Source organism: Pavona decussata, unplaced genomic scaffold (assembly GCF_977016875.1).
Source record: "Pavona decussata unplaced genomic scaffold, jaPavDecu1.1 SCAFFOLD_16, whole genome shotgun sequence".
NCBI lineage: Eukaryota > Metazoa > Cnidaria > Anthozoa > Scleractinia > Agariciidae > Pavona > Pavona decussata.
Genome location: NW_028145439.1, coordinates 786,606 through 813,000, shown reverse-complemented (window position 1 = coordinate 813,000; position 26,395 = coordinate 786,606). Strand labels below are relative to the sequence as shown.

The following is a 26,395-nucleotide window of genomic DNA, read 5'->3' as shown; positions in this document are numbered from 1 at the left end:
TTTGCATATTTCTAAAGCTTCGCGAATATTATGCCGCGGAAGATCACTAGTTCGCAACTGCATCCCATTATCCCCTCAATTTCTGCTTTTTATTTTAAATTTAAACTTAGTCCATATTTTAAATAGATAATAATTTTTCAAAGATAAAAAAAGTGACAAGAATCCGGAGAGTCATTAAGCACTGCTTCGCACATTTTTTTTTTTTTTTTGGAAAATGCATACAGATGACAGTGATCAAATTTTGCACTCATTGTAAAATTAAAAAAAACAAGATCGATGTAATTGCGCTAGTTGTTCAAGTTTCATTCAATTAGAATGTTACCCCACTTTTGAAGCGAGCTGATAACAGCAAGTTGGAAAGTTGACAAGGAAATAATCATATTTAAAAACTATAATATTTAATCCGTCGCTATAAGGATCCTCGGAGGCTGGTATAGAATTTAAACGCTACCCAGAACGTTTTAATGGAATCTTCTGGGGCAAATGGTTCAAAACCAAAGAATTTTCAGCCTCTAGCCAGCAAAAATTACTTTGTTAGAGAAATGTGAATAAAAAAAATAACAATAAAAAAGGTGCAATTTAGTTCTCCTATGACTTGTTTCACGTTAACAAAAAGAAGTACGATTATTTACATAATCCCGCGCCAGTTTCACACCTTGCAATAATTGTTTGGCCTGAAGTTTGTTTCCATAAATTTTTAAGATGTAAATCCGCAAATATCAGGTACAGAATCGTCGGCCGAAAAACGGACGATCCGACTCTTTCGGCGCATATGAGGACGACTTCAGGCAAGTCTACTTTGATGTGTACAATTGTAGGTAGGCTCAATTTGACTCTTCGGTCCACTAGATGATGGCGTATAGCTATATAGGCCAGTATAGACAATTACCAAGAACAAATAACTTTTCTCAGGTCAACAAATGCAAATAATCCCTTTCTTTTTTTAATTATTAGAACAAGACGGTCCGGCATCGTTGAAAGGTAGAGAGATGGCAATCTCCACTTCTTTTAATCTTAGTGCAATCAATTCGACAGTCAGGAACGAATATAGGTCGCCTCAAAAGGGTTCCATCGCAGTGCTTCTAGCTTCATGCGTGGAAATCACGTTGTGTCTGCTGGGGACGTTTGGTAACTCACTGACAATCATCATAATATGCCAGTCCAGATCACTACAGGTCGTTTCTAATCTCCTTCTGGCTTCTCTCGCCTTTGCCGACTTGCTGGTGTCTGCCATTCTGGTCCCAATGAGAGCGTCTCAACATGTAGCCTTTTATCTTGGTACGACTGTTCCACAGACTGTCGTTGAAATTGCAGGTTTTGTTGGTCGAGTCAACATCATTGCTTCAATATCCAGCCTTACTGCGATGAGTATTGATCGTTACATCGCTTTGTCCTACCCAATACTTTACCTCTCGTCGGTAAAGTTTGCGAAAGGTCGAGCCTGCATCGTAATCTCACTGATCTGGGCAGTCTCCATCTTTGTGACTAGTATGCCAAAATTTCCTGACATTAGCGACAAGTCGTTTCTCGTCTTCTTCGTAGCGTTTGTCCTGACTGCCACACTCATCATTGCGGCGGCTTATTACAACATTTTTAAGATTGCGCGCAAATCTATAAGAAGACGCAGAATAACCAAGCTGGCAACTAAGGTTGTGCGCTTGTCTCTGACCACTACCTTAGATTCACGAGTCTTTTGTTACTTTGAGGAAAACAACAGTGAGCAAAATGACAGGCAAGCCCACGGTCAGAAAAAGGAGCGAAAAACGGCGAGCACCATCGCTATTGTGATTGGAGCGTTTGTGACTTTGGTGTACCCCCGTATTATCTTAATCTTGTATCATTTTGCAGCATCAGAAACCGCTGAAAGCAGACACGCGCGATTTTGGATTCGGATTTTATTGTACAGTAACTCAGTCGTCAATCCGGCTTTATACGTTTGGCGACATAATGAGTTCAAAAGAGAGTTTCGCAAGATTTTACTCGGCTGTTGGCGGTGTTTAAAGTGTCAAGAACGGCGGTCTTTGAAGAAAAACTCGTCAAACAAGAGCAACTCGACGTCAGTGCTCTCACGAAACAAGACATCTTTTGAGAGGAGGGAAGAAGCCTTAAGAAGCGAGCAGCGAGAATGTCGATTGTAAACTAGGTCTGTCGCCCAATGAGAAAGCGTTTCACGCCAAAAAGGACAATAACAGTAGAGCTTTTCTTGAACGGAGACATGAGGTAAAACTATTCATTAAACTCGTCGGCTGTGTAAATAAAAAATTACCGTCTATTAATGTTATATCATGGCAAATGACATAACAAAGGGTTAGGTTTGCAACATGCTTAATGTTTTTTCGTGGTTCAAATAAAGGGAAAACTTCAACAGCAACAATAAAAATATAAAAAATAAACAAATGCTGATCGCTTGGTGTACTTAATTCTGTATTTTACTAATTCCCGGACTAATTACATCACGGCGTCTCGAAGAAATCTTAATTGGAATATTGAGTTGAAAGAGGACAAGTTTACTTTGCCTCAAACGCGTCCTTTTGTACCGATACAAAATATAATTTTTTTAGGTCACTAGCTCATTAAGCCTTGTGTAAAAACAAACAAACGGGAAAGCAATTATCTTTTCCCAGTAAAAAAACAGAAAAGCTGTTTTTGGATATGAAAATGTATGAAGCCGCATGCGGGAGACAAATGACTAAAAGTATCCTTTTTCACAATTTTACAAACAGGAACGAAAAATATCATTTTTGGGGGACAAGAAAAATGTGCTGGAATCGTAACAATTCAGTTGTATTCCGGGATAAAAACGAACAAAAAGCAAACAAGAAACGGTCACTTGGCGAGAATAATTTACCAAGTGACATTTTGCGGAAGAGTGCCAATTGGAACGAACTGGTAGAGGTCGTAGAGAGAGACTAGCCGGCGTATTTCGTTCACTCAATGACAATCAATGATCGGAAACGTAATCAATAAATCGATACTAATTAATCGGCAGTATTTTAACTTCAATATTTAATATAAATGTTTTATGCAATAGCCTTTGTCTGGCGCCCATTACTGCGTGAGTATGCAATGGGAGACTTGGATCTGTTTTGTCCGCGCTTTCTGCCCGGTTGTTTAAAAAGCTTGACATATAAAAGCATACTATGTGAAAATTTGGTTTGCCGACGAAAATCGCTATCCAGCGGATAAAGTGTACTCGTTCGAGTACAATGTATTTGTTGAAAAAAGATTTATCCACGAGATAAAAGACGTCACTAAAACGAGAATGGGAAACGGGGAATGGAGAAATGAAAACAGGAAATTGCTGAAAATGGAAAATAGGAAATCATGACCGATAAATAAAATTTACAAACATTGAGGTTAGTGGTGATCAATCCATATGTTTTCTTTAACATCTGCAAAATAGCTAACACAGCTTTCATCCGTTAGCAATTTAAAGCACTTTAATTCCTTTTTGGCGACCGCGGGAATGCGATGGAGAGAACTGTCTCAGCTTGCTTGTTCGAGCGGGTGTTTTATCGTTACCGGTTGCAACGGAGTCAGTTTTCAAATCATGATCTGCAACGGGTGTTTGTTGTTTCCACTATGATTCTACAGCGTAGGGAAAATTTTTGACCTGTCTAAAAGTAGACTATAAAGCTGTTTACAGGGTATTTTAGTTAAGTCAAGAGACTTTTCTTCAGTGCACATTGAAACTTGATGTTATCTGAAGGAATTAAAAAGTGGCCCTATTTTCTCTCTTGTAGCTTTTATCCTTATAAGCCAAGCTGGGAAAGCTGAATAGTCTCATGATATCGCAAATAAATTTTGATCTCAGTAGCATTCGAATCGCCAATTCGACAAAATCGGAAAAAGAAGCAGAGAAAAACGTCCGGAAAGATTTCCCAATTTCACGAGACCACCAAACAGCGAGATGGATGCTACTGACCCTATACCCCCTTCCCCACTTCCCGGTCTGATTTAACCGGCCGTGAATGCTGGGAACAAGTCCCAAACAAAATGGCGCACGAACGTGGTTGTATGAGCACAAAGTTTTCCTGTAACATATTTTTCAATTTGGTCGTGAAGGAATAAAAAATTGAAACCATGGCTCTTTGATTATGAACAGGGATTGAATAGTGGGCCGTGCGCCCATTTTTCTGCTCAAATAGTTGATAGATTGCGCCAAATTTGAGCTTTGAGGACGGCATGTCGAAGGCCACGAAGAGAAAACACGTTGCGAAAGAGGTTTTGGATGATTATGTGGTTCCAGACCCAAACCAGCAGATTGTTAAGGTAAGCAAAAGGCCTGGTTTGATAAAATTGCCTGAAGCTTGTTTTATTTTATTGTTAAAAAAAAATAAAATAAAATGAAAACTGAGTGTGGCCTTGTGGGTATATTGTGTGGGCATTGAGATACCTTAGTAAGGTAAGTTAGATATTTAAGGCGCTGTTTCTTTTTGCACTTTTTCTTGTAACTTGTCACGCAAGTGGTTGCCTTGTGTAACATGCCCTAAAATAAACATTTGTCACAATTTTTTTGTCTCCGATCCACAAGTGTTGTAAGAAGTAGAAGTCAGTTGTACTTTGTGCAATATAATGGTGACTGAAACAAAAATGTTGCGAGACATGTTCATTTCAGGGTATGTTATGCTGCCCAACAATCTGTGCAACTTGTGTCCCAATGGCGCAATGAGCTTGTGAGACAAATTACAAGAAAAATTGCCCAGTGTAACAGCGGCTTTAGTCAACTTCTCTTTTTTTGAGGAATTGAGATCGCACAATATGGTACCCCTTTATACACAGCAACACTTGGATTAATTTTGTCTTTGTTATATATAGTAACAATTTGAGTTGTATTTTTTATAGTAATTTTTCAACTTAATGCATATTTGCTGACTTATTTTTGTTTTTCTTATACTTGTGGAACAGATTTTAGGTAGCCGTGGTAACAATCTTCATGAGGTAGAGACATCTGAGGGGACTAAATACCTTGTCAGCATGCCATCAAAATTTAGGAAAAGTGTCTGGATTAAAAGAGGTATTCAAATCACCAACTAAACAAGCTAAAACAAGTTAATGTTTGCATGGGGTGATTGCAGAATACCTGGGCCATTTCAAAGGGCACAAATCTACTGACACTGTTCCTGCAGTCCTGCAGTCGATGAGTAAGCTAGTAGAACTCATGGTCCTTCAGTCTGACTAATTTAATCTAAGGTAGTACTGACAATAGTTTGTGGTTGTGGTCCTTCAGTCCTGCAGTCCGGTAGTCAATGAATACTTAAGTCTAAATACAACTCATGATCCTTCAGATCCTTCTAATGCCTTAGGCCTTGGTGGGAATGGAAAAATATAAAGTAAGATCAGAAGCCCCAGATCCTCCCAGAGTCAGTAGAGATGCACCTTTCAAAAACTCTATTTTCACTGGACCCTTATAACCTGCATCGTTTTTTAGGGCTGGGAACATTGTTCTGTTGTTCATTCTTTTGTTCTCTCAACCAACCATGTAAGACTTTGTAAAGGGTACAGGTCTCCCCCCCCCCCCCTCCAGAGTGCCCCCCCCCCCACTACCCTTCAAACTTAATATTGGTGGACCATGGGTGCATTATTCTTAAAATGGCATGAAATCGTTTGAGTTATCTAAGTTTCTTTTTGTCTCTTCAACGATTTCCAGGGGATTTTGTTATTGTGGATCCCATAGAAGAAGGAAATAAAGTCTGTGCCGAGATTGTGCATATTCTGTACAGCAAACAAATAAAGTATCTGAAGAGTGAAGGACTGTGGTAAGATAGTTAACAGTTATGCTGCTTACAAAATCATGCAGAATATTGGGTGATACTTCAGTTGGCTAAAATCAGGTGATATTGCACATGATCGAACAGGATTGTTGTTCATCATTAAAGTACACTTTTATAGCGGAAAAGCTGGAGATGGTCTTTATTTGTTACATTCTTCTCTTCAACAAAGAAATTACATGCATTATATATTGCAGAATATTTGTTGTATATGCAGAGAGTGAATATTGAGCATACCATAGACTGCTCACAATCCCTTATTTTTCTGTGGGATTTTCAAGACTGGTATGCTTTGATCAAACTGTGTCCATCTTGGTTTGTACATGTAACGGCAGGGTCCGAAATTAACTTTTTTAGGCAGGCGCCAAGTGGCGACTGAAATTTTTTTTCAGTCGCCATATGGAAAAATGTGGTCGCCAAAAAGCAGAAAAAAAAGTGTCAATAAAATTTTTCCTTCGCAGCGAAACACAAACCAAAATTTTTGGTTGCCAGAAGGAAAATTCTGGTCGGCAATTTTTCTTTTAAGAATCAGAACGAAGATAACGCGTTTGCGTTTGGGGCCGCAATGGCGATTTATACACCTACCACTGAAAAACCACGACGAATGAATCAAATGCCGGCTATATACGCAGTTTCATAAGACTGCTAAATGCTTTAAGTCAACTTAATACCTTCTCTTGTCTTTACCTTTTGGAGAAGAAATGTATCTGATTGAAAAACTGCCGGTTGGTTCTTTGCTCTATGTTCAAAACCATAAACGATCTTTCCTTTCGCATTCTGTCAAGATGATCGACGGATCGCCAAGTTGTTCGCACCAGGCCACAACCGTGCAGCATTTCTCGTTCAAAAAACATGGTGGCGAAGCTTCGCACTGCTCGAGCTGTGAAGCGTTGTGATAGATTTATAATAACAGGAAAATCGGTTTTAATACTTCAAAAGCAGTGGAAAGGTAAAAAGTAAGTGACCAATTGGCAGGCGGCTTTGAATTTTATTTTTATCGATTTGGCTGAAAATCAAAGTTATTGTTTGTATAATGATCGTGGCATGAAATAGTTAATCGCCCGCTGGCGACCAGTTGGGAAAATCTGGTCGCCAGTGCAAAATTTTTAGTCGCATTGGCGACCAGGAAAGCGCAATTTCGGACCCTGAACGGCAAGCACTTTTGGGGAGAGTGTCTTAACCACCAAGGGGGTCCCTAGTCAGGGTACATTGTGCAGTTTTAACACTCTCCCCAGGTTGCGCTTACTGTTACAAACCAAGGTGATAGCAGTACAATCAAAGCATATGAGTCTCAAAAATCCCACTGAAAAATAGTGGACTGTAAACAGTCTAAGCATACCATGATCATATTTGGCCAGCATTACAATGGACTGAATAACAAGGTTACATACTGTATCCTTCACTTCTTCAAACAAAGGGATCATGTATAGACTCCCTAATAAGGGAATATTTCCTTGTTTAAGTTGCAAAACTAAGCTCATCACATGAAAAGAAACAAACAAACATAACAGAGCAGAAAGACATGGAGAAGAGCAGAACACTTTAAACCTTTCACTCCCAGGAGTAATCAATATGTAATTTCTCCTTACATTGTCAATGCAGTGTCAGTCAGACAGGTGAGGAGAATAAAGAAAATCATCAAGTAGGTGATTTTGTTTGATGAAACACCAAATTCTGTGAACTGATGTTAAAAAAATATAGGGCAATCAGTGAGGAGAATTAACATTCAGATCATGGGAGTGAAAGGGTTAAATCTATATCTGGCTAATTGTATGCATCACCCTAATCAGAGGACTTTATAACTGAATGTAGGACTAACCAGTATGTTAGGTACCTTGTTTTGAAACTGAATATTATTTAATATAGCCCTTTCAAGAAGACTGTGTTCATGTAGAACTCTTTAAAAGCTCTTTGCCCAACTACACTGTGTCATTTTTTCTGCAATTTGTTTTAAGGCCTACAGCATTCATAGAGAAGATATCAACTGAAGAAAAACCAGAGGCCAAAGAAATAAACAGGTATGACCGTGCAGTTCAGACTAACTGCTGCGTTTGTGTTGAGCCATTTCCATCACTTGGATGTCAGTATACTCTGATAAAAATGTAAGATACTATTGTACAGTGTTAACCAAGAAGAAGTGTCTCAGAGAGTTAACTAGAATCCAAACATTTCTGCTTAATTGGTCTTCAACTCTATGCAATGTCATATCCATCAAAGGGTTTGAACATCTGCCACAATTTAATTCAAACTGATAAGAGTTAAACATCTTACTCTTGTTTTGGCTCTATCATGAAAATAATCCATTCTCTGTTGCTCCATCATGTTTTACTGTAACCTTGTTCCCAGGGTCCTTGCAAAAATTCAAAATAGCGGAAGGTGGAGACCCTGGTGCACACTAGAAAATTACTTCACAAATTGTGGAGTATAATTTTGTGACCTGACACACTTGATTTAATTTGCATTTGCTAGACTTTTTTTTTCTTTTTAACTTACAAATAAAGTTGCCTTTTGATGTCATTGCAGCAATGTCAATAGCAAGAGTGATAACGAGGGCAGTGATGATGAGGATGAGGATTCTGATGATGATGACGATCTGTTTGTAAATCCAAACCACCAAAAGCCGACAACGTATGTTGATACAGACTCCAGTGAAGAGAGTGATGACAACTGATGGGCAACAACAACATGACACCTTAGAACTTTTCACTCCTATTTTACAATGTGTCAAGAAGTATACAGGACCCCTAGAAAGTACTGCTCAATAGCGTTTATTTCAATGGTTACACTTTAGGATTTCATCCTCAGGCTCAAAAGTTAGAACCACCTCCTGCAGCATAACAATGTTGTAAAATAAACAGTACCACAGGAAATTACTTCTCACTAGCTCTCATTTGAATGTCACACTTTAGGATTTCATTGATAGACTAGAGTGTGACAACCACCCTATATAGCATACCGGTAATAAACAGCACCATGGGAAAGTACTGCTCAGTAGCTTTCAATTTATTGAATGGTCACACATTAGGATTTCATCCACAGGCTCAAGTTAGTACCTCATTTTACAACATAATAAACAGCATCACAGGAAAGCTTGCATACAAGAATGGCCGTACTGTAGGACTTCATGATTTTTTTAGCTGACAAGTTAAAGGGTTAAGTTAGTTCTAGAAATATCAATAGCTACATCTTCATTTTGGTTGGTCATAAATTTTTAATAAGTTGTTATGCTAAGCAAACAAAATTTTGAAATACAATTAATGATGAAAAAAAGCAAAAAAGTTGTGCGATGTTTCGTTGTCATCACATGCAGTCTGATTCTAACATTGCACTACTTATTCCCTATCTTTTATTTCAATAATTTGTTAGTTGTTATTAGTCATTAGGAACATTGCGTTTATATCAAAAGCAATGATATTGTAATCAACGTGAAATTTGTTGGAAGTATTCATGAAATTACCTTTTTGAAATACCGTCACTTGATTAAAGTGATAAGGGTGTAGATGTATCAAAAGCTATAACTCTGCTGTGATAGTCCAGAGCGCAAAGTAATCAGGCAAGCGAAGCAACCTCATGACAATCAAGAGGGGACTGTTCACCGCTAACACAAAACTGATAACTTGCACTTGAAATCGGCTATCCTGACCTTCACACAGGTGCCAAAATTCTTTTGAACTACAAGCTCAAAATTAATATGAGGCGAGTCATACTAACTGAAAATATGCACACAACAGAGTATTTATTTTGAAACTGGCTGGAATTTTTGCTGAAGGTGTATAGTTGGGTGATACTAACCTGCAAACAAGCTCTCCAATCTGGGTCGCAAGTAAAGGCATGAGCCCCAATCCTCTCGTGGTTCACTTTGCTCATGCCCCAAATGTATGTCTCACATGAGACCCCAATTGGAGAGCTTGCTTGCAGGCTAGGGTGCTACTTGGATTTTTTTTGTTGATTAACTCAGTGAAGGCAATGTTTTTGGTCAAAGAAAATTGAAAATTAAAGCAGTCTACACTTGGCTGCTTTTTGGATGCATTACAGATTTACTATGATGAAAAGCCTTATACTAGAAGCTTGGTTTTTGAGAAAACTGATAATAGCTATTAGATGGCCAGTTGTTTTTGTAGTGCTATTGTGGGAACAAATCATCGCTGTATCTTTGTGAAACCTTCAGTAGATCATTAAGTGCATAAGATGAAATTTAGCAACTATGCAAAGAAAGTAATGAATAATTTATTTAAATAATAAAAAATTCTCTTCTGTGGAAATCACTTATTAAAAGATAACTGGTTATTGACTTAATTTGTACTTTGATATGGCATACTATTTTTGTCTCTGTTGTCACTATTTTCCTTGGATAAGAAACTTTGACTCCACATTGTCTCTCTGAAACTAGGCATGGTTAGCAGCCAAGGAGAAGGGGGGGGGGGGGGGAATTGATGGACACGCATCCCATTCAGTGAGGAGAAATAATGATCCAGACCAAGTTGGGTTGGGCACGGTCTGGATCTTTGGGGTTGCATTATGTTTTAAATCAAGTCAGAGGGAAAAATCAAACTAAGAGCTGAAGAAGTTTTACAAAATAAAGAATGTTTATTATTAGGACAATAGTCATTTCAAATATTACTTTGAAATTTTTCACTTTTTCACAAGATGTAAATAAATAGTTTGCATAGCAAACACAACCAAATAACTACAGATTTGAAAGTAAAGTACATGCAGGATGAAAGGACATCAAAGAAGGCCAGGATTCTCGGAACCTGCAGGCACTTTCAGAGAAGTCTAGAAAAGTTAAAAGCTTCATTGTAAGTCCGGCAGTGAACTAACTTCTCTTTATACTTTTTCAAGTTTATCTGCAAATGAATTTTTTTGGCCAGCACTTTTCTTGTACCATTTGGAGCGAAAAAGATATTACATGTAATGCATGTGTCTTGTGCCCGCAATTAATGTCACTCAGTAGCTCTTATAAAATGATCCCCATCTCCCAATAGTATAATGTCCTTTTTACAATAACTGTTCAAGTTGCCATGCGCTGATTGGTTCATAGCTACTATTTATACATGTAAGAGTACAGATGATAAAAATGATGTCAGATGTAACGCGCACGCTTCCTGAACAAAATAAAGCCAAATCGACTGCAGTTTTCTAAGGTCTATACTCTTATAGACCTTAAAATGACCCCATAAAATGTCCAAAACTTGTTCCACTTGAGTTTTGAACATTTTTTAATGTCATTTTATGGTCTATAAGAGTATAGGCCTTAGAGAACTGCCGTCAATTTGTTGAATGACATTATTTGTTTGTGACTGGCACAAGTTCTCTTTTTCAAGCAGTCAGCCAACAGTGTGGACATGTTTTTTTAATAGTCTTGACTAGTATTCTGTCACTCATGTTTCAAAGATGCCATCTTTGATTAAGAAAACAATGAAGAGCTGGGGTTAGTGAAACAGTACCAGAGGCAGTGTCAGGTTAGTTGAAAGTTGAATCAACCCAAAATGGTGACTTAAAGACAAACAGTAATCCATGCTAGTCTACAGTAAAATGTGCACATACACCACAGGCTATTATGCAATAATATTGTCACAGACAGTTCCACCAAAGAAGCCTTTTAAATGGTGACTTCTCAACAGTGCTGTATACAAAACCTTGAGGATGTGTTAACTAATACTCTGTGGGAAATCGCTTTTCAAATGGCCCATGCCGATAGGGCTGTTAAAGAAGACTAAAATTCTACTTGTTATTTTTTTTGTCAGTTCTACGGTAGATTTTACTTGCTAAATGTTTCTTCTCCTGCTGAACTCAAGAGTTGCTGTCAGTTGAAAGGCTGCCTGAATGAAACCCCCAGACCCAGTTGGCTTTGGAGAAACATCTGCTGATCATACTTTACATCTGGTCTTAATGACTACCCATTAAGAAAACTAACAAGTACATATAACTGCTATGTACTCGAATAATTATTATAGCAATATTAAATTGTATCCGTAAACTAAGCTAAAATTTTAAAATCCCCAACTGAAGACAGTAACTAAAGGCTTTTTAGCAAAAAAGACAAGGGACAATCTTTTTTTCAACTTTGACTGCCAAATGTGACATGACGATATTTTAGTGCATGTCTTGAGTGATTCTCTCAGCCAGCCTTCTTCAATGTTTCATCAAAATCCTTGGAGATTTGAAGAATAAACTGGTCACCACTTGGGAAAAGAGGGTTCACCAATGTAACAAGTAGACTAAAGGTGTACATAAAATCCATGCTGGTGGTATGCAATGAGCATCTTGAGTGTCAAAGTGTTACAAAACAATAATATTTACATCTTTGATGTACTGTACATCATTTAGGACATGTGTTTTAGAGTTCATGATTTTCTAATCTTGTATTTTCCTTTCTGTAGCTGGGCTATGTATAACTTTGTCTTTGATCCATCTCCTTTTCTCACCCAGACCTGGGAATAACAATTGACATGATATTACCGGTAGTTAGTAAATTATAAGTCATTATGTTACTGTGCCTTTCAGAAACATGTGGACTCTGAAGTTCGAGATTCAATCAACCGTTACACTTTTCACTGCGGTATCACTTCAAGTAGACCTCCAATCTTGTACCCAGAGTCCTCAGGCTCTTTGGGCAGTGGTTGGTCACCAGGTGGTACCCCAGAGTCTCTCCTGGTGACCAACCTCTGCCAAAGAGCCTGAGGACTCTGGGTACAAGATTGGCGGACCTCTAAGAAAACAAAAATGTTTAGCTCAACAGGGTCAGGAGGTCATGTTTGTGCACACTCTGTGTTTGTTGGATTTTGATCCACTTTGTTGGTTCTGATTGACAGCAGTAAACACACAAATCGTTAGTTGGGGTTGAAGTTCAGAGTCCGTATGTTATTGAAAAGCGCACTGTAATGCCTCAAGGCTGAACTCCATTTCAAAAGAACATTAACAAATGTAAAAGATAAAAAAAGAAAAAAGAAAAAAAGAAACAACATGGTTACCTCCCCAGTATTGATTCCAGTTACAAAAGCACTAAAATGAAAAAAAGATAACAAATATTATTTTTGAAAATAATTTGCATTGGATGTTTTTCAGCCAGTAGCTATCTGTACATGGTACATAATGTTATTGTAATAACAAACCTGGAGTGAGTGTCATTTCTGCTTTCTATCATAACATGATCACCTTTGTGGAACCTTAAAAACACATAAAAGAACTTATGTTAACTTTCTAAAGGACATCTGTAGGCAAATTTCCTGCTAGACTTATCATAGATTAATATCAATTTCTTTTACTCAGGAAAGGAGCTGCAGTGGTGTCAGTAGTGGTTAGTACATAATTTGGACTTTCAATCTGAGATCTAATGATCCGTGGTTCTAGACTGTTGGTCTCTTCTTTGTCATAAGGTTTCCTCAGACAAGAAACTTTATTCCATGTTGCCTCTTTTCACCTGGGTGTGAAAATGGAAACTGGTAATGCACTTCTTGGAGGTATCCATACAATGGACTAGTATCTCATCCATTAATTAGCACTACTCCTAGTTACTTCAGGCTACAGAAACTATCTTAAGAAATGGCCACATGGGTAACATAGGCCTTAACTCCAACTTAACCTTGAAAAGCTTGAGTTAGGTCCTGAGCTTTTTGGTCTGTCGATAAAATCCTGAATCATCTAAAACAAATCAAATGAAATACATACCACTCTCCTTCATAATAAAGCTTTCCATCTTCATATCTTGCACTGAAAGGACTCTTCTCTGAATGGCAACCACCTACAGAACAGATACAACACCAAAGTGGTACACTTATATTCTAAGACATAATACATGTCAATCTAAGAGTGCATTCGATTGACCCCATTCTGGAATAGGAATACATTCAATGACAACAACAACTCCCTCATAAGAGTTTTTCGGAATTACTGGAGTACAAAATCGCTCTTAAATTATCATGTGTCAACGAAAGTTTCCAGAAATGTCTTCCCAAATTTACTTTAAAAGATAAATCTAACAGCTTTTCCGCTTATTCTTGTTCCGGAATACGGTCAATCAAATGCAACCTTAGATATAAATGGATATTCCATAATATAATCCTTCAAAACCATTGCAAATTTGCCACTAGCATGTACCTACAGCTGTATTATGAAACTTTTGTAGAGTATCTGCATGTTTATAAAATATAATTTGTAAGCTGGTTCACAACTAGGTAAACATTCCCATAATACTCATTCTTTATCAATACTCATAGGATCTCTAATATTAAGCGACTTTCCTTGTAAATAATATAATAATCATTATTGTTTTTATTAATAGTGCCTTACTGTTTTGTCTTCTTCTTGCTAATGCTCCTTTTGCCTTTGAGGAAAAAAGTAAATTTTTATTAACAAATCAGCTTTAAATTAACCAGTGATCTCCATGGATACACCTCTGTAGCATTTCAAAAACGATCTAACAAACAACCACTCCCTTAGAGAGGCCCAATGATGTTTCAAGTATTAAATAACTAATTAAAAATAAATATTATTTTTGTTAGTGATAAAAGCCATTTTTTTAGGACAGATGCCCCCGTATAAAGATGCAAAGAAAAGACTTCAGATAAATATAATAAACTAACACATGCCAAGCACGTGTTAGTTTATTATATTTAGCAGGAAAAATAAATAAATGGAATACACAATAACATTAAACAATAGACCTTTTTACCGATACGGCGGCCATTTTGAATAACTTAATTTTGCTGAATATTATGGGGTGCCCAGGAGGCAAAAACTGAAGCAAAACAACGTGTTATCTTGGTTAGTGTACGGGTCTTCTCCGATTCTCGGTTGTAGGACAACTTTTCCACGTACATAACAAACTTAAGACAATCTGATATGATATTGTACTCAACATCAGTGACATGTCCGCTTTCATATAGATTTTTTCCCTCCTTCGCGGATTTCATGTCATTGTTTTTCGACAAGTACGCTTCCATGTCACTCATCATCATGTCAGGAAAATAATAGCTTCCCTTCAGCCAATTGTCCAGTTTCTCCGCGAAAGGAAGCGAAATTCCATCAATAAAGAGCTTTCCTTTTCTTCTTGCTGCAATTTGGACATCGTCGTTGTTCTTTAGTGCTACACAATGGCAAATGTAGCCAAGAAGCATGGTAAACTTTCAAGAACAAGTCGGGCTTACGAGTACCATTCGCGATAGCAATGCCATGATTTCTCAAATATTTTCGCAGTTTCTCGACATTCCATACATTTAGCTCTTCCATACTGAACTCTTTTGAGTTTTCATCCGGTTGATCAGCCATGACTAAATGGTGATTAGAAAGTATAAACAGCGCTGTCAAATGACAACAATAAGCGTGTTCAGTCATGCGAGCATTCTCTGCCCCCTGGGCATCCCAGTTATTAAGTTATTCAAAATGGCCGCCGTATCGGTAAAAAGGTCTTTTAGTGTTTACTAGGGTTGTTTTGTTTTGAATTTGCTTTTCTTATGATAATAAATTATTACAACAATCCTGGAGAATGCACTATTGTGCGAGTAAATTCTATGCCCAGTTGTGCCTTATTCTGCGAGAGTATACCTGCCAACTTTTTCTAAGATATAGGCGTGAGATTTTTATCCTGGAAGCCGGCTGGGATTTTTGAAGACGACACGATTATTTCCGAAGATTCCCAAAGAATTCCGAAGTCTTCCGAAGACGTCCGAAGTCTTCCGAGGACGTCCGAAGTCTCAGGACGCGTATAGACGTGAGCTCGCTCTCAGTGCTTTTCACCTTCAAAAATCAGAGATCGCGAGGACGGTATTGTCATTTATTCCTTTTGTACATGGTTTTTTGTTCTAACATGAGTCTGAGTTAACATATTTTTGGAAATTGTGTCAAGCAAGACGGCAACAACTCACATTTTTCAATCAAGCGTGAGAAATTGGTCCGCAAGCGTGAGCCGGCGTGAGATCGAAGTTTTCAACCCACAGGTGTGAGACTCACGTCTAAGGCGTGAGAGTTGGCAGGTATACGAGAGCTTAACATTTTTGGTTCTCATCTTCTATGGTGGGTCAGACAAGAGCCAAACAAGGGAAAAAATGGAGGCATGTTGTGTTTTGTTAGGCTATTTACCTTTCTTATGGCTGCCCAGTCTTCAAGAATGTCCATTTCTCTCAGCATGTACACAATGTACGGACTTAAACACAGTCAAGGAAACACAAATTAAACTGTCATTCGACGTTATCTGTAATAGTATGACGTCACAAATACTTGAATTTTTGAAAATTACGGGATTTATTAAGAAGTTCAGAGAGAGCATGATGAAAAATGCCTACTAGCCAAAAATAAACATAGTATTGCAATTTGGGGATGAGATATTACACATACCAAGTTGTTATAAAATTAATGCTCTGATCGATGACTTCACACTTGTAAATCCTTCTAATTTTGCCTCAGTTTCAAACAGTTTAAGTTGCATCAAAAATTGCATGTACAAACAGGCCTTAACAAACTTAATTTTGTTACTAATGATTACAACTAAAACAATTAAGAGCGGCTTTCCACAAATATCGACTGAAATCAACTTTTGGTGGCACAAGTCAAAAAATCGATTTAGCTCATATTTTGCCCATAGGTAGGCCTTAGTAAGAAACGAAACGGGCTGTAGTTAGTTTTTTCAAATACGGCTTGTTAACGCGTAAACAAGCGAAAAACTATTTTCAGTTCAGTTGAGTTCAAAATTCGCTTCCAGTCGGGCGGAATTTTCCTTAACTTTGGCCGGCCGCGTATCAATCCACTGCCAGTCACGGATCATGAAATAACATCTAATGCTTTTCTAGGTCTTCATCTTCTGTTCTACAGAAAAACATTCAAAACTTAGGTTACTTTTACGCCCGAAACAGATTTAGAACAACATGCTATAAACGCAAATTTTTAACAACCAAATTTTCGAACTGGAATACCGGCAATTTTACCGATGGGCGATAACTAAGATTATCATAAAATGACTTTCTATGGCTTCACTGTGTACTTATCAATCATAATATCAAAACAAAACTTTGGGTAAATTATTTTAAGTGACCCGCAGGGCCTCGAATTTATCACCTACCCTGTTGAAAATCTGGCATTTGCATTGTAAACAATGGCGTGACAAAGCCGGTGACCGCGAACCACGAAAGCAAAAAGAGAATAAAAAACTTGCATCAATTTGAGACACAAAGGTACGGAAACTAAGCTGATACCTTAATGAAAAATCAAACATAAGTTTTGGCCATCTTCTTCATCTATTCCCGCTCGATACAAGCATATTAGTGTGTCGACGACAAGGTTTTCAGTATTGCAGGATCATTTCATGCACGCTTTAACAAGAATTTAGCATTGAATTTTTCATTAACCCGCACTGGGGTTATTTCTGTACTCTTACCTTCTGAGCAACAAAACAATCCAGTTTACGAATTAATAAACATATTTTCTTTTTTTTTTTTTTTTTTTTAAAATAAACAACTCACAAGCTACACTGTTGCGTGACAACCATGAACCGGAAGTGTTGAAGTGTCACCATAAAGATTTATATGTTTCCGCAATGTCTCAATGTATGTTTCAATGGGGATACAGACGATTTTTCTTCGCGAAGCGAGGTTAATAAATTTGTCGGCCCGAGCCGGCCCGAGCGGAGCTAAGCCGCGCAAATTCGAGCGAAAAATATATTTATATATATGTATGTATGTATGTATGTTTGTATATACATTTCGTTGAAGGTGTCCGCACTGGTGCCTCGCAACAGTAAAAAACAAAGTATGAGTGACGTCAGACTGTCTGGCGTCGTCTGGAGCAAAATTTGCATACATCGGGAAAGTTTGCGTGTCGAATCAAATTTCAACAATATTCTCTGAATACAGAACTATCTCTCCAGAATCTTTTCCCTTTTTGCCAGAGAAATCTTTTTTGTGAAAGATTGCATTGAAGAAATTACACGTTTTGTGGCCGCAGTAAAATAATTTCCTGTGGGAAATAAATTCATCGAACACGACAGCGCTACACGCTTGTTGTACATTTCGCCGCCTCAGAAATATATTTTCAACCGCAAACTAGCCTGTGGAACTACGAAAAGACCATGCTCATCAAAATAGTTGCTATGTTCAGAAACCTTTTAATCTCCTCGTTTGATGTTACAATACAAGTAAAGAGGTCTTTCCACCCAGCCCCAGCTTCGCGAGGTTTTGCGAGTCACGTATTTCTAGTAAGGGACTAGTTTTCGTAACTAATGTCTGTTTGCTTCCATACTTCCTCACTTTCACACGCAGAATAAATACCCAGAAACAGGCACATTATATTCGAAGACCAACAAAGTTAAATCATTCGTGACTTAATATTGATCTTGAAAGCCATTACATGACTTACGCTGGTCAATATTCTTTGTACAGGACACACTCAGGACAGCAGAGGTACTATCTTGCTGGACCTTGTTCTGTCTCTGCGAGTAAACGAACATGGTCCACCAACTATCATCTTAATAGAACAGCAAACTTCCATGCTCGCCGTTTTGTTTACAGTTCCTGACTGTTTCTCTTGTGTAATAATAATTCAATTTATTCGTAGGTCCAAAACTGCGACGTTCAAAATCTAATTAGTTAATTACGTTCATCTTCACACAAAGAATATTTCAGAATCAAAAAGCGCAGCAAAATAACATTATTAATAACACGAGTATTGACCACTATCTTGGATTCATTAAATTTGTTACGGTTTTTATCTTTATTACTTTTTCCCTTAGAAACGTTCAGAATTCTCTCTTGTTTCTTGTTGTTGTTGTCGTTGTGTGAGCGTATGCTTTCTCACGTATATTTCATGTAAACGATGCAGTTAATATAACAGTCGAAACTTTTAACAGATTAATGAAGTCCAAATCTGCTGCGTTTAACCTATTTCTAGTTTAATTTATCCTACTCCATGGCAGTGATACAGAAATAGGAAAAGAAATTATCCAATTATTTGTTTTAACACAATAATATTCAGCCCCAATAACGAATTGGACTCCGCATCAGAGCGAACGGATACTCTGGAATTTCCATCTATAAAAAGCAGCTGCAATATATATTGGTCAGTAACGCTACCGAACTTTCGATCCAAAGATTTTTCTACTGGGAATGAAAAATGCTTCCTTTTAAAAATGTCTCTTCAATTTTTTCTAATAAGAAAAACTATTTGTACCCGTGACAGTCTGTCACGCCATCTTTTTTGCGCTCCGATTGCCAAATCTCAAGAAAATGCTGATAAATCTGAGGCCTAGCAGGTCATTTATTTTCATTTACCCAGAACTTTGTTTTTATATTATGATAAATAGGTATACAGTGAAGTCATAGAAACTCATTATAGGGAAATCTAAGTTATCGCCCATGGGTAAAATTGGCAATGTTTTGGTGATAAAATGTGGTTGTTGAAAATTTGCATTTATAGCATGTTCTTCTAAACCTATTTCGGACGTAAAAGTAACTTAGGTTTTAAATGTTTTCCCGTGAAACAGAAGAGGAAGACCTAATAAAGCAATAAATGTCATTTTAAGGTTAGTAACAGTCTGCGGATTGATACGCGAGCCGTCGAAAGTTTTTTTTATTAAGGAAAATTCCATCCCGTCGAAAGCGGACTTTGAGCTCAACTGAGACAAAATCATTTTTGGCATATTTACTCAAAAGGAAGCGGTATTTTGAAAAACTAACTACAGCTCAGTTTGTTTCTCACTAGGGACTACCTATGAGCAAAATATGAACGAAATCGATTTTTTGACTTGTGCCACCACTTGGTCGATATTTGTGGAAAGCCGCTCTTAACAACTTGGGTAATCAACAAGGTCAAAAGGATATCTGTAACCGTAACAGGTTTCCGTCTTTTTTCAGCGTGCATGGATCCATCTGATGCCTTTCTGTGTTTCTTGTTTAATGACTGTGATTCAAGCCATATGTCTGAAAAAAATATATATATATTTATTTACTACTTGGGCTATTCAATAGTGAGTATTTTGGAATGCCTTGGAAACTAACAACAACATCTTTTATTTCAAACACGGTGGGTTTTAAAGCTATTATAGCTTATGGGGCCGTGTGATAACTTTGAGTAATTGAAAAATTATTAAAACTGAGTGTGGGCAGTAAAAGGTGAAATATGCACAATAAAAGAAATAAACAGAATTAATTAATAATTAATAAAAAAACCAAATCGCTGTCAATTCCGGGACAGCCCAATTGTGGTGACTCTTCATTAAAGTTCAGGTTTCTGAGGGCGTGAGACTTTTTTGTCTCTTTTTTTTGTCTAACAATAAAAAATATAAGCAAGCTGCTACAGGAGCCTTAAAATAACATGACTTTAAATAGGAATGCTCATTGTCAAACACCACATTATTCTGCACTATAGTCACACCACATTCTAATGCAGAAAAGACCCCATTGATTGGTCGAGGATCACTCCATTAATCTCATGTCTCCAAATATAGGAACCTGGCTTGAAATTCCAACTGATTTTCAAGGCTATCCCTATATCCTGTGGATGTACAGTTAAACAATCAGTTTTTCCCTTTATCTACACATATATTTTGTAAATCATCTATTAGGGTATGAAGTAAACTAAATACTAAGTTCCACATTTTTCTGTGGGGAAATGCAGATGAGAGAATTGTCGAGCAAGACTTTAAAAGTAAACTAACAAAAGTAACAATAAAATTTCTAATAAACAGATAAGATTTGGGGATTTACCAGCTGATATGTCCATGTTTTGTTTATCTTCTTCTAATTTTCTTATTTTTTCTTCTAGTTCTTGTTTCATACTTTCCATTAAGGCAAGCTTTTCACTCTGCAAGCAGAAGACAACATAAAATTGATAATCTTTTCAAGTAGGCTTGTTAATATTAGTCAATGAAACATTACAACACTTCATTTACAGAATACAATAATTATTACTGTTATAATTTCTGAAGAGATGAATTCATCTCGTGGGCTTTAACATTACAGTGAAAATACTTGGTGCGTTCTGCGTTTTAATCGAGAATAACATTTTTTCAATAATCACAAACGAACCACATTACTTATTTCAAACTTGCAATGTTGAACTGATTATTGTAATCTTTCAACCGTAGCTTCTTTTGAAATCTTGAATGTTGATTGGATTACACGACAATAGAGCCTAATATGGAAGTGGAAGCGTTCAACAGTGATGGTTGCGAGAAATATGCTTGGTGGTGTTAAAGAACCAGGTAAAGTGCTTTCTAACCCCGTGAGAAAAGAGATTTCCAAACGAGTGAAATATCAAGTGATTTAAAGATAACTGGACTGTTAGAAAAATTCTAAACCATTTCTGTCAGGAGTTATGGAACCTCTGCAGAGGTTTTTGTAGTTTCCACATTTCAGTCACCTGTAAAATATAGTCACGCGTAACACTGAAGACTTGACTATCGCCAGTAGCAAATGGAAGAACTGTTCCATTACTCCTGAAATGGCCTAGGATTTTCCTAACAGTCCAGTCAGTTACCTTTAAATCATGCGATATTTCGCCTGTTTGGAAACCTTGAGTGTATAAATGTAGAATGTACAGTCTGTACAATCAATGTATCACTCACCTCAAAATGTTGTATGGCTGCCTGTTCATCTGCGTCATATTTGTTCTTTACATTTTCCAACTAAAGTAAACATTGCAAACAAATTTCATTGGTAAGTATGAAGCAATAAAATAATATTATTATGAACTGACAATATCCAAACAACTTCAAATCATGATGAAGAAATAATGCAACAAAGAAATAAATTAGAAGAAAATGAAGTAGTGGGCTGTTTGTAATAAAAATAGAGAGTATGTGATTTGTTTAGTGCCAAGCCATCATCATGATCCTATTTTCGTCTTCAAGATACACGTACAACATAACACCCCTGGTCTCCAAGAATGTGCACGACAGTTTCTTTTATTGCAATTTTCACAATATTATTTATATTTAGTCACTATCACCTGTAGACTGTCACGTGGTCATTATGCACAAGTAGCTAGTCTGTAGATTTAATGAGCATATTAATTTCAATATATGTTATATTAAGATTTTTATGTAGGACAGCCAACGAGCTGCACCAAACCAAGTAGGCTATAATCATCTTGTATTCAACAAATGTGAGTGGAATATTGTTTTATTAAAACCTACCACAAAATATTCTTGCCTACGTGTACACTTACCATATTTATGAGGCATGGTATATTGGCTTTTATTAAAAGCTGATTCATTAGATAACACAATATTTATTCCAAAGTTAATTGAATATATATTCTAGAGTTGATTTCGACCATGGTATATTACCGGTAATACCATGGCTGCTAAGCCAATCAAAACTTTGTAATTACATTATCCAAATATCCAGTTTTTAATGATTACAAGTTTGTTTTCACAACTGGGAATGCTTACTGGAATATAATTTCCTACCAAATGAATACTCACCCTGCAATCACGTAAAATCCCAGCAACTTCTATTCTTATCTCGCACATCTCTTTCAGTTCATTGACAGGTCCTGTGTACTCCATAGCGCATTCTAGAAAAGGTATAGATACCGTAAGCCAAGGCCGAATGTTCCAACACTCTGGCACAACACTTCATTGAGTCAACAACGTTGGAATGTTCACTATGTCATGCTTGAAAATGCAAGACTATCATTCTTTGTAAGATAGACGTTGGCATCTTTGTTAGATGGTGTCAAGCTGTACATTGAACATTACTGTCTCACCAACATTTTAAATTCTGAATAACTATGTTACCACAGTTAGTCCCAGTGGTAATAACTATATAAGTCTGATTCCTTTTAGTTATATGCAACTCGTAACTACCAAGCCCCACTCCATCTCAACAGGGTACACACCGGACAGTTGACTGGGGATTTCAAGGGGTGAGGAATTTGTCTTTTTGTACCAGATTTACCTTTTGGTAAATTATCTAGTTCAAATTCCCCACTACCCACTACCCAGGGACAAAAATGGTCAAATACCCAGGCAACACCCAGGGAAAGGGATGTCGAAGTTTCGAACTGATCAGCGTATAATCATAACCCACCCCACCCCTGTAAAAAAAAAAACACAAACCTGCAGTCACTTCCTCCAGCTTCTTTTCCACTTGGCTGATGCGCTCACGATAAAGCCTGGCAAAAAATATGAAAGCTCATTCCCAATTTAAATTTAACAGCGTCAAGAAAGCCATAAAGTAAAGTCCTTTAAACATTTAATTTTTATTTATACTAACTGCTCTTTTAGGTCGCTGAACTGTCTTTCCAAGTCCGCCATGTCATTCAGACACTCATTCCGCCTTCTCTCGTTCTCCGTTTCGTCAACTGAAACACAAGGAATCTAGGTTAAAATATCTTTATTTTGAAAGAACGACAACAGATCAACGTGAGATTAAAAATCGCGGAATAAAATATAAGCTTAACTCTTAAATCAGAGTACTCACTGCTCGACTCCGAGGACGACTCGTCGGAACTCAAGCTGCTTTCTTCATCCTCATCTTCGCTCATGTTTTCGTCCTCGTTGGGACTTCTCTCCACTTCTTCTTCGCCATTTTCTTCACCATCGACGGACGGCATACTTAAATTTCCTAGCTTCTGTTCGCAAAAACTAAAAACCTTATCGACGGACAACCGCCAGGACAACCACCATAACGGTCAATAAAACTGCAGGTTCGCATATTCATCTTGCCATGCGCGTTAGTCTAGATTCTTTGTCGTGTAATATTCACTAAAATGTCTCGAAAGTAACCATGATTCGGGATTTATACAAGTACAACAGTGACCTGTACTTGTGACCCGTATTAAAGAAAGACCTGTCCTAAAATTCCGAATATCAGAACTGGGTTTTCAGGCGCTTATCGGTTTCCGTGAGGTCTTCGACTTGTTTCTGACATAATTTATATAGGCTAGCCACACCCCTGGGAAATGACGTCTGTCAGAGGTTTAAGTTAGCGCAATCCACACCAACAAAACATGTTTAATAAAACCAGGCTTGACAAAATGAAAATTGTTAACAGAAAGCTGAACCATTGACTTTGACATAGGATTCAAGTAAATTTTAACTTATGCTTTCATTTGTGCTAAATCTGTAGTCAACAAAAATCTGAAAGCAGCTTTTATGAAGGAAACAATTTTAAACTGTGTTTAACTAAACAGCTTTTAAACGTGTTTAATCCTTGGTGTGAATGGGGCATTAGTGGTATCTTTTAGGGTATTGCGCCGAAAAATATGAGAGGAAGCAAAAGCCAGTAACTGATTTAGTACCTCTCAGGGGTAAAAAAAAAAATGTTTGGATCATCAAAATTTCCCACAATCAACCTCCATCACCTTTATATGGGAGTCCCTCCCATGGGACCACACCTTCACCTGATCTAACTGAGGGCTTCTTCATATGAGCCTGGTAACTGGTCTGGCCGGCCGACCATGGTCAAAATATTTGTAAAGAAAAGAGTGGCGAGGCGAGATCTCGGAAACCGAGCCAGCCTTGTCGACTGGGCTCATATGAAGAGGCCCTTGAGTAGACACTGGGAGTCTAGTGACTAGCAGTCTCTATATGCAAAGCCTCGCAGCACAATAGACAGGCTAATATTGGTTTTTAGAATGCGAGTCATTTTTTGTTTTAATTCCTTGAGTGAAACCTTTTCTGAGGTTTTTTTTTGACATTTGCTTTCCCCAAAAAAACATGCAAGGTAGGATAATTTTATCTGGGTATTTGCAGTTGTGGGTATTCTGAATGGTCCCATTTTAAAGAAAAATAAGCTCAGGGAAGAGTTGACTCCAAGGCTTAGTAGCAAAGATAGAGGCTTTAGTTTATGGGCTACTGAAATACATGCACATGAAACTTTTCTCAAAGAAAACAACAAAAAAACAGATCCCAGGTTCAAACCAAAACTAACTTTGATATTTTGTTGAGCTTCATGTACAGTCAACTCCGTTTATTGCAGATACCATCAGGACCGCAAGTTAGTGTTCTTATTAGTGAGAGTTTGTAATAGTTGAATTTTATTTCAGTCAAATGTTATTTATTCTTGCCGGGGATTTGCCTGGAAGTCCAGAGTTGACTGTATTGGACTCTTTTCAGTTAGTCAATAAAGCGGTAGTTAATGACGGTGTCTCCTTTTCTACTGTGCAACATTCTGTGCATCTTGGGATGGTCTGAAAAACTTGGGTTTCTTAAGGGCAGAGCTCACCTTGAACCAAAGACACTTTTGCACAGTTAATAGCTGTTGGGAAAAGCAGTTCTTAGCAAGCAATATTGAAATACAAAAAGAAAAAAGGAGTAACCACACACTTCTTAGAGATAATTAAGCTTAAATTTGGGTTTAGAAATGCCATACATTTATTACATTGTTGTGTATTTTAGCGTATTTTAGCGTTTTTTTATTATTGTTGCTCAATTATCTCTCATAAATGCATGGTTACCTGAATTTTATTTTAGATCCCAATAGCCCTTGCTGAGATCTAACTTTTCTTGCACAGTTTATAAACTGTGCAAAACTATATAACTGCCTTTGTACCTCCAACATGGCTGACGTGAAACATCAAAAGGCAAGCTTGTCATCTTTGATATTAGGCTGGATCACATGTACAAAATACAAAGGGCAGTAGTCCGATCGGCAAGATTAATGCACAATCCCATACATTAATTATGTATACATTTTCTGTCACCTGCACGCTGGCCTTTTTTGGAAGAGGGTTACTGTGAAAGTCGTGGGTTGTGCGAAAATCTTTCCAGCCGATCTTGTTTGCAGGAGAAAGCAAGAATACACCACAAACCAAACATTTTTACTAATTATACACATGAAATTTGGAACATCTATTATCTTAAAGTTCATTACAAAATTATCACTGATTAAATTAATGAATTTCAAGGTCGTTTTAATGTCTTTACAACAAGCACTGCTATGACTTTTACATTAAAACGACTTCAGTGTCTGCGTTTTTTGTTTCTGTAACCATGAAAAACTACAGACTTGTTTAATACATGCATGGCCATGGAACTTTAATTTGAAAATCTAATATAAACGGCTAATATTTTGAAGTTTATGATTACAGGAAAGCATCGCACCATTCCTTCAAACAGTTGTAACAGTCCGATCCTTGCTTTTTGTTGGCTCCACACTCGTCCTTAATCCAATCCAAAAACATTTCTTCGTCTTTCTTCAAGACAAGGAACTGCCCCAGCACAACATAGGCTTTGTCAAATCCCTTTTCTTCTAATCTTTCTCCTAACACTGGACCGATTCCCGCCAACTCCGTCACTTTCTTTTCCCCCATCGGCTCGCTGACGAAATTGCGATGCTTTTGCGAAGTGGAACTCATGATTCTGTGGTAAGTTAAAGAAAATTTGTACATGTGTCAATTTGCTCTAAAATTGCGGAAGCAGCTATCACGATCGATACTTTCACTATGTTCTGTCTTCGGAACGATAGTTAAATCGAAAGCTAGAGCCTCCCCTAGTAACACATTACAAAGAGAGAAAGCTCTATTACCTTATATTTTGTCCAAAACGTTGTCTTTCTCAAAATATTTCTGAAATTAACGGAAATGTACTCTTGAACTCTTCCAAATCTTCGCTAAACGGGAAGGAACGTTGCTCCAACAGGTGAACTACCCGCCAGGCTCACTTCCATATAAGGCTAACTTGACCATAT

General features: G+C 37.4%; 4 protein-coding genes across 4 annotated transcripts; 2 read left to right on the top strand and 2 right to left on the bottom strand.

Moving 5' to 3' along the window:
* The first annotated feature begins 908 nt into the window (after positions 1–908).
* On the top strand, positions 909–2,204 carry LOC146487188 (adenosine receptor A2a-like). Its single transcript, XM_085085347.1, has one exon. The coding sequence runs from the start codon at positions 990–992 to the stop codon at positions 2,136–2,138; it is 1,149 nt and encodes a 382-aa protein (XP_084941473.1). The 5' UTR covers positions 909–989; the 3' UTR covers positions 2,139–2,204.
* A 1,784-nt stretch (positions 2,205–3,988) lies between these two features.
* On the top strand, positions 3,989–10,067 carry LOC146487187 (putative RNA-binding protein EIF1AD). The gene is made up of 5 exons (XM_085086435.1): positions 3,989–4,272; positions 4,909–5,017; positions 5,651–5,759; positions 7,727–7,789; positions 8,295–10,067. Exons 1-5 carry the CDS (start codon positions 4,186–4,188, stop codon positions 8,440–8,442), a joined length of 516 nt encoding a protein of 171 aa, XP_084942561.1. The 5' UTR covers positions 3,989–4,185; the 3' UTR covers positions 8,443–10,067.
* A 271-nt stretch (positions 10,068–10,338) lies between these two features.
* Positions 10,339–23,421, bottom strand: LOC146487186 (breast cancer metastasis-suppressor 1-like protein-A). The gene is made up of 13 exons (XM_085086411.1): positions 23,186–23,421; positions 22,979–23,066; positions 22,822–22,877; positions 22,186–22,277; positions 21,325–21,384; positions 20,465–20,561; positions 19,580–19,678; positions 15,852–15,916; positions 14,064–14,097; positions 13,443–13,515; positions 12,887–12,940; positions 12,746–12,776; positions 10,339–12,205 (listed from the first exon to the last, which is right to left on the bottom strand). The coding sequence occupies exons 1-13, from the start codon at positions 23,316–23,318 to the stop codon at positions 12,119–12,121; spliced, it is 969 nt and encodes a 322-aa protein (XP_084942537.1). The 5' UTR covers positions 23,319–23,421; the 3' UTR covers positions 10,339–12,118.
* Positions 23,422–25,602: 2,181 nt separating this feature from the next.
* Positions 25,603–26,392, bottom strand: LOC146487185 (barrier-to-autointegration factor-like). The gene is made up of 2 exons (XM_085086470.1): positions 26,234–26,392; positions 25,603–26,067 (listed from the first exon to the last, which is right to left on the bottom strand). Exon 2 carries the CDS (start codon positions 26,061–26,063, stop codon positions 25,791–25,793), a length of 273 nt encoding a protein of 90 aa, XP_084942596.1. The 5' UTR covers positions 26,064–26,067; positions 26,234–26,392; the 3' UTR covers positions 25,603–25,790.
* Positions 26,393–26,395: the final 3 nt, after the last annotated feature.

Bases quoted from the DNA above. Each gene is read 5' to 3' on its own strand.
- LOC146487188 (XM_085085347.1), top strand. From the start codon at position 990: ATGGCAATCTCCACTTCTTTTAATCTTAGTGCAATCAATTCGACAGTC.
- LOC146487186 (XM_085086411.1), bottom strand. From the start codon at position 23,318: ATGCCGTCCGTCGATGGTGAAGAAAATGGCGAAGAAGAAGTGGAGAGA. The intron at 22,878-22,978 runs GTTAGTATAAAT...ATTTTTTGCCAG, and splicing joins TTCAGCGACCTAAAAGAGCA to GCTTTATCGTGAGCGCATCA. The intron at 12,206-12,745 runs GTAACCATGTTG...TGTTATTCCCAG, and splicing joins CTGGAATCAATACTGGGGAG to GTCTGGGTGAGAAAAGGAGA.
- LOC146487187 (XM_085086435.1), top strand. From the start codon at position 4,186: ATGTCGAAGGCCACGAAGAGAAAACACGTTGCGAAAGAGGTTTTGGAT. The intron at 4,273-4,908 runs GTAAGCAAAAGG...CTTGTGGAACAG, and splicing joins CAAACCAGCAGATTGTTAAG to ATTTTAGGTAGCCGTGGTAA. The intron at 5,760-7,726 runs GTAAGATAGTTA...ATTTGTTTTAAG, and splicing joins CTGAAGAGTGAAGGACTGTG to GCCTACAGCATTCATAGAGA.
- LOC146487185 (XM_085086470.1), bottom strand. From the start codon at position 26,063: ATGAGTTCCACTTCGCAAAAGCATCGCAATTTCGTCAGCGAGCCGATG.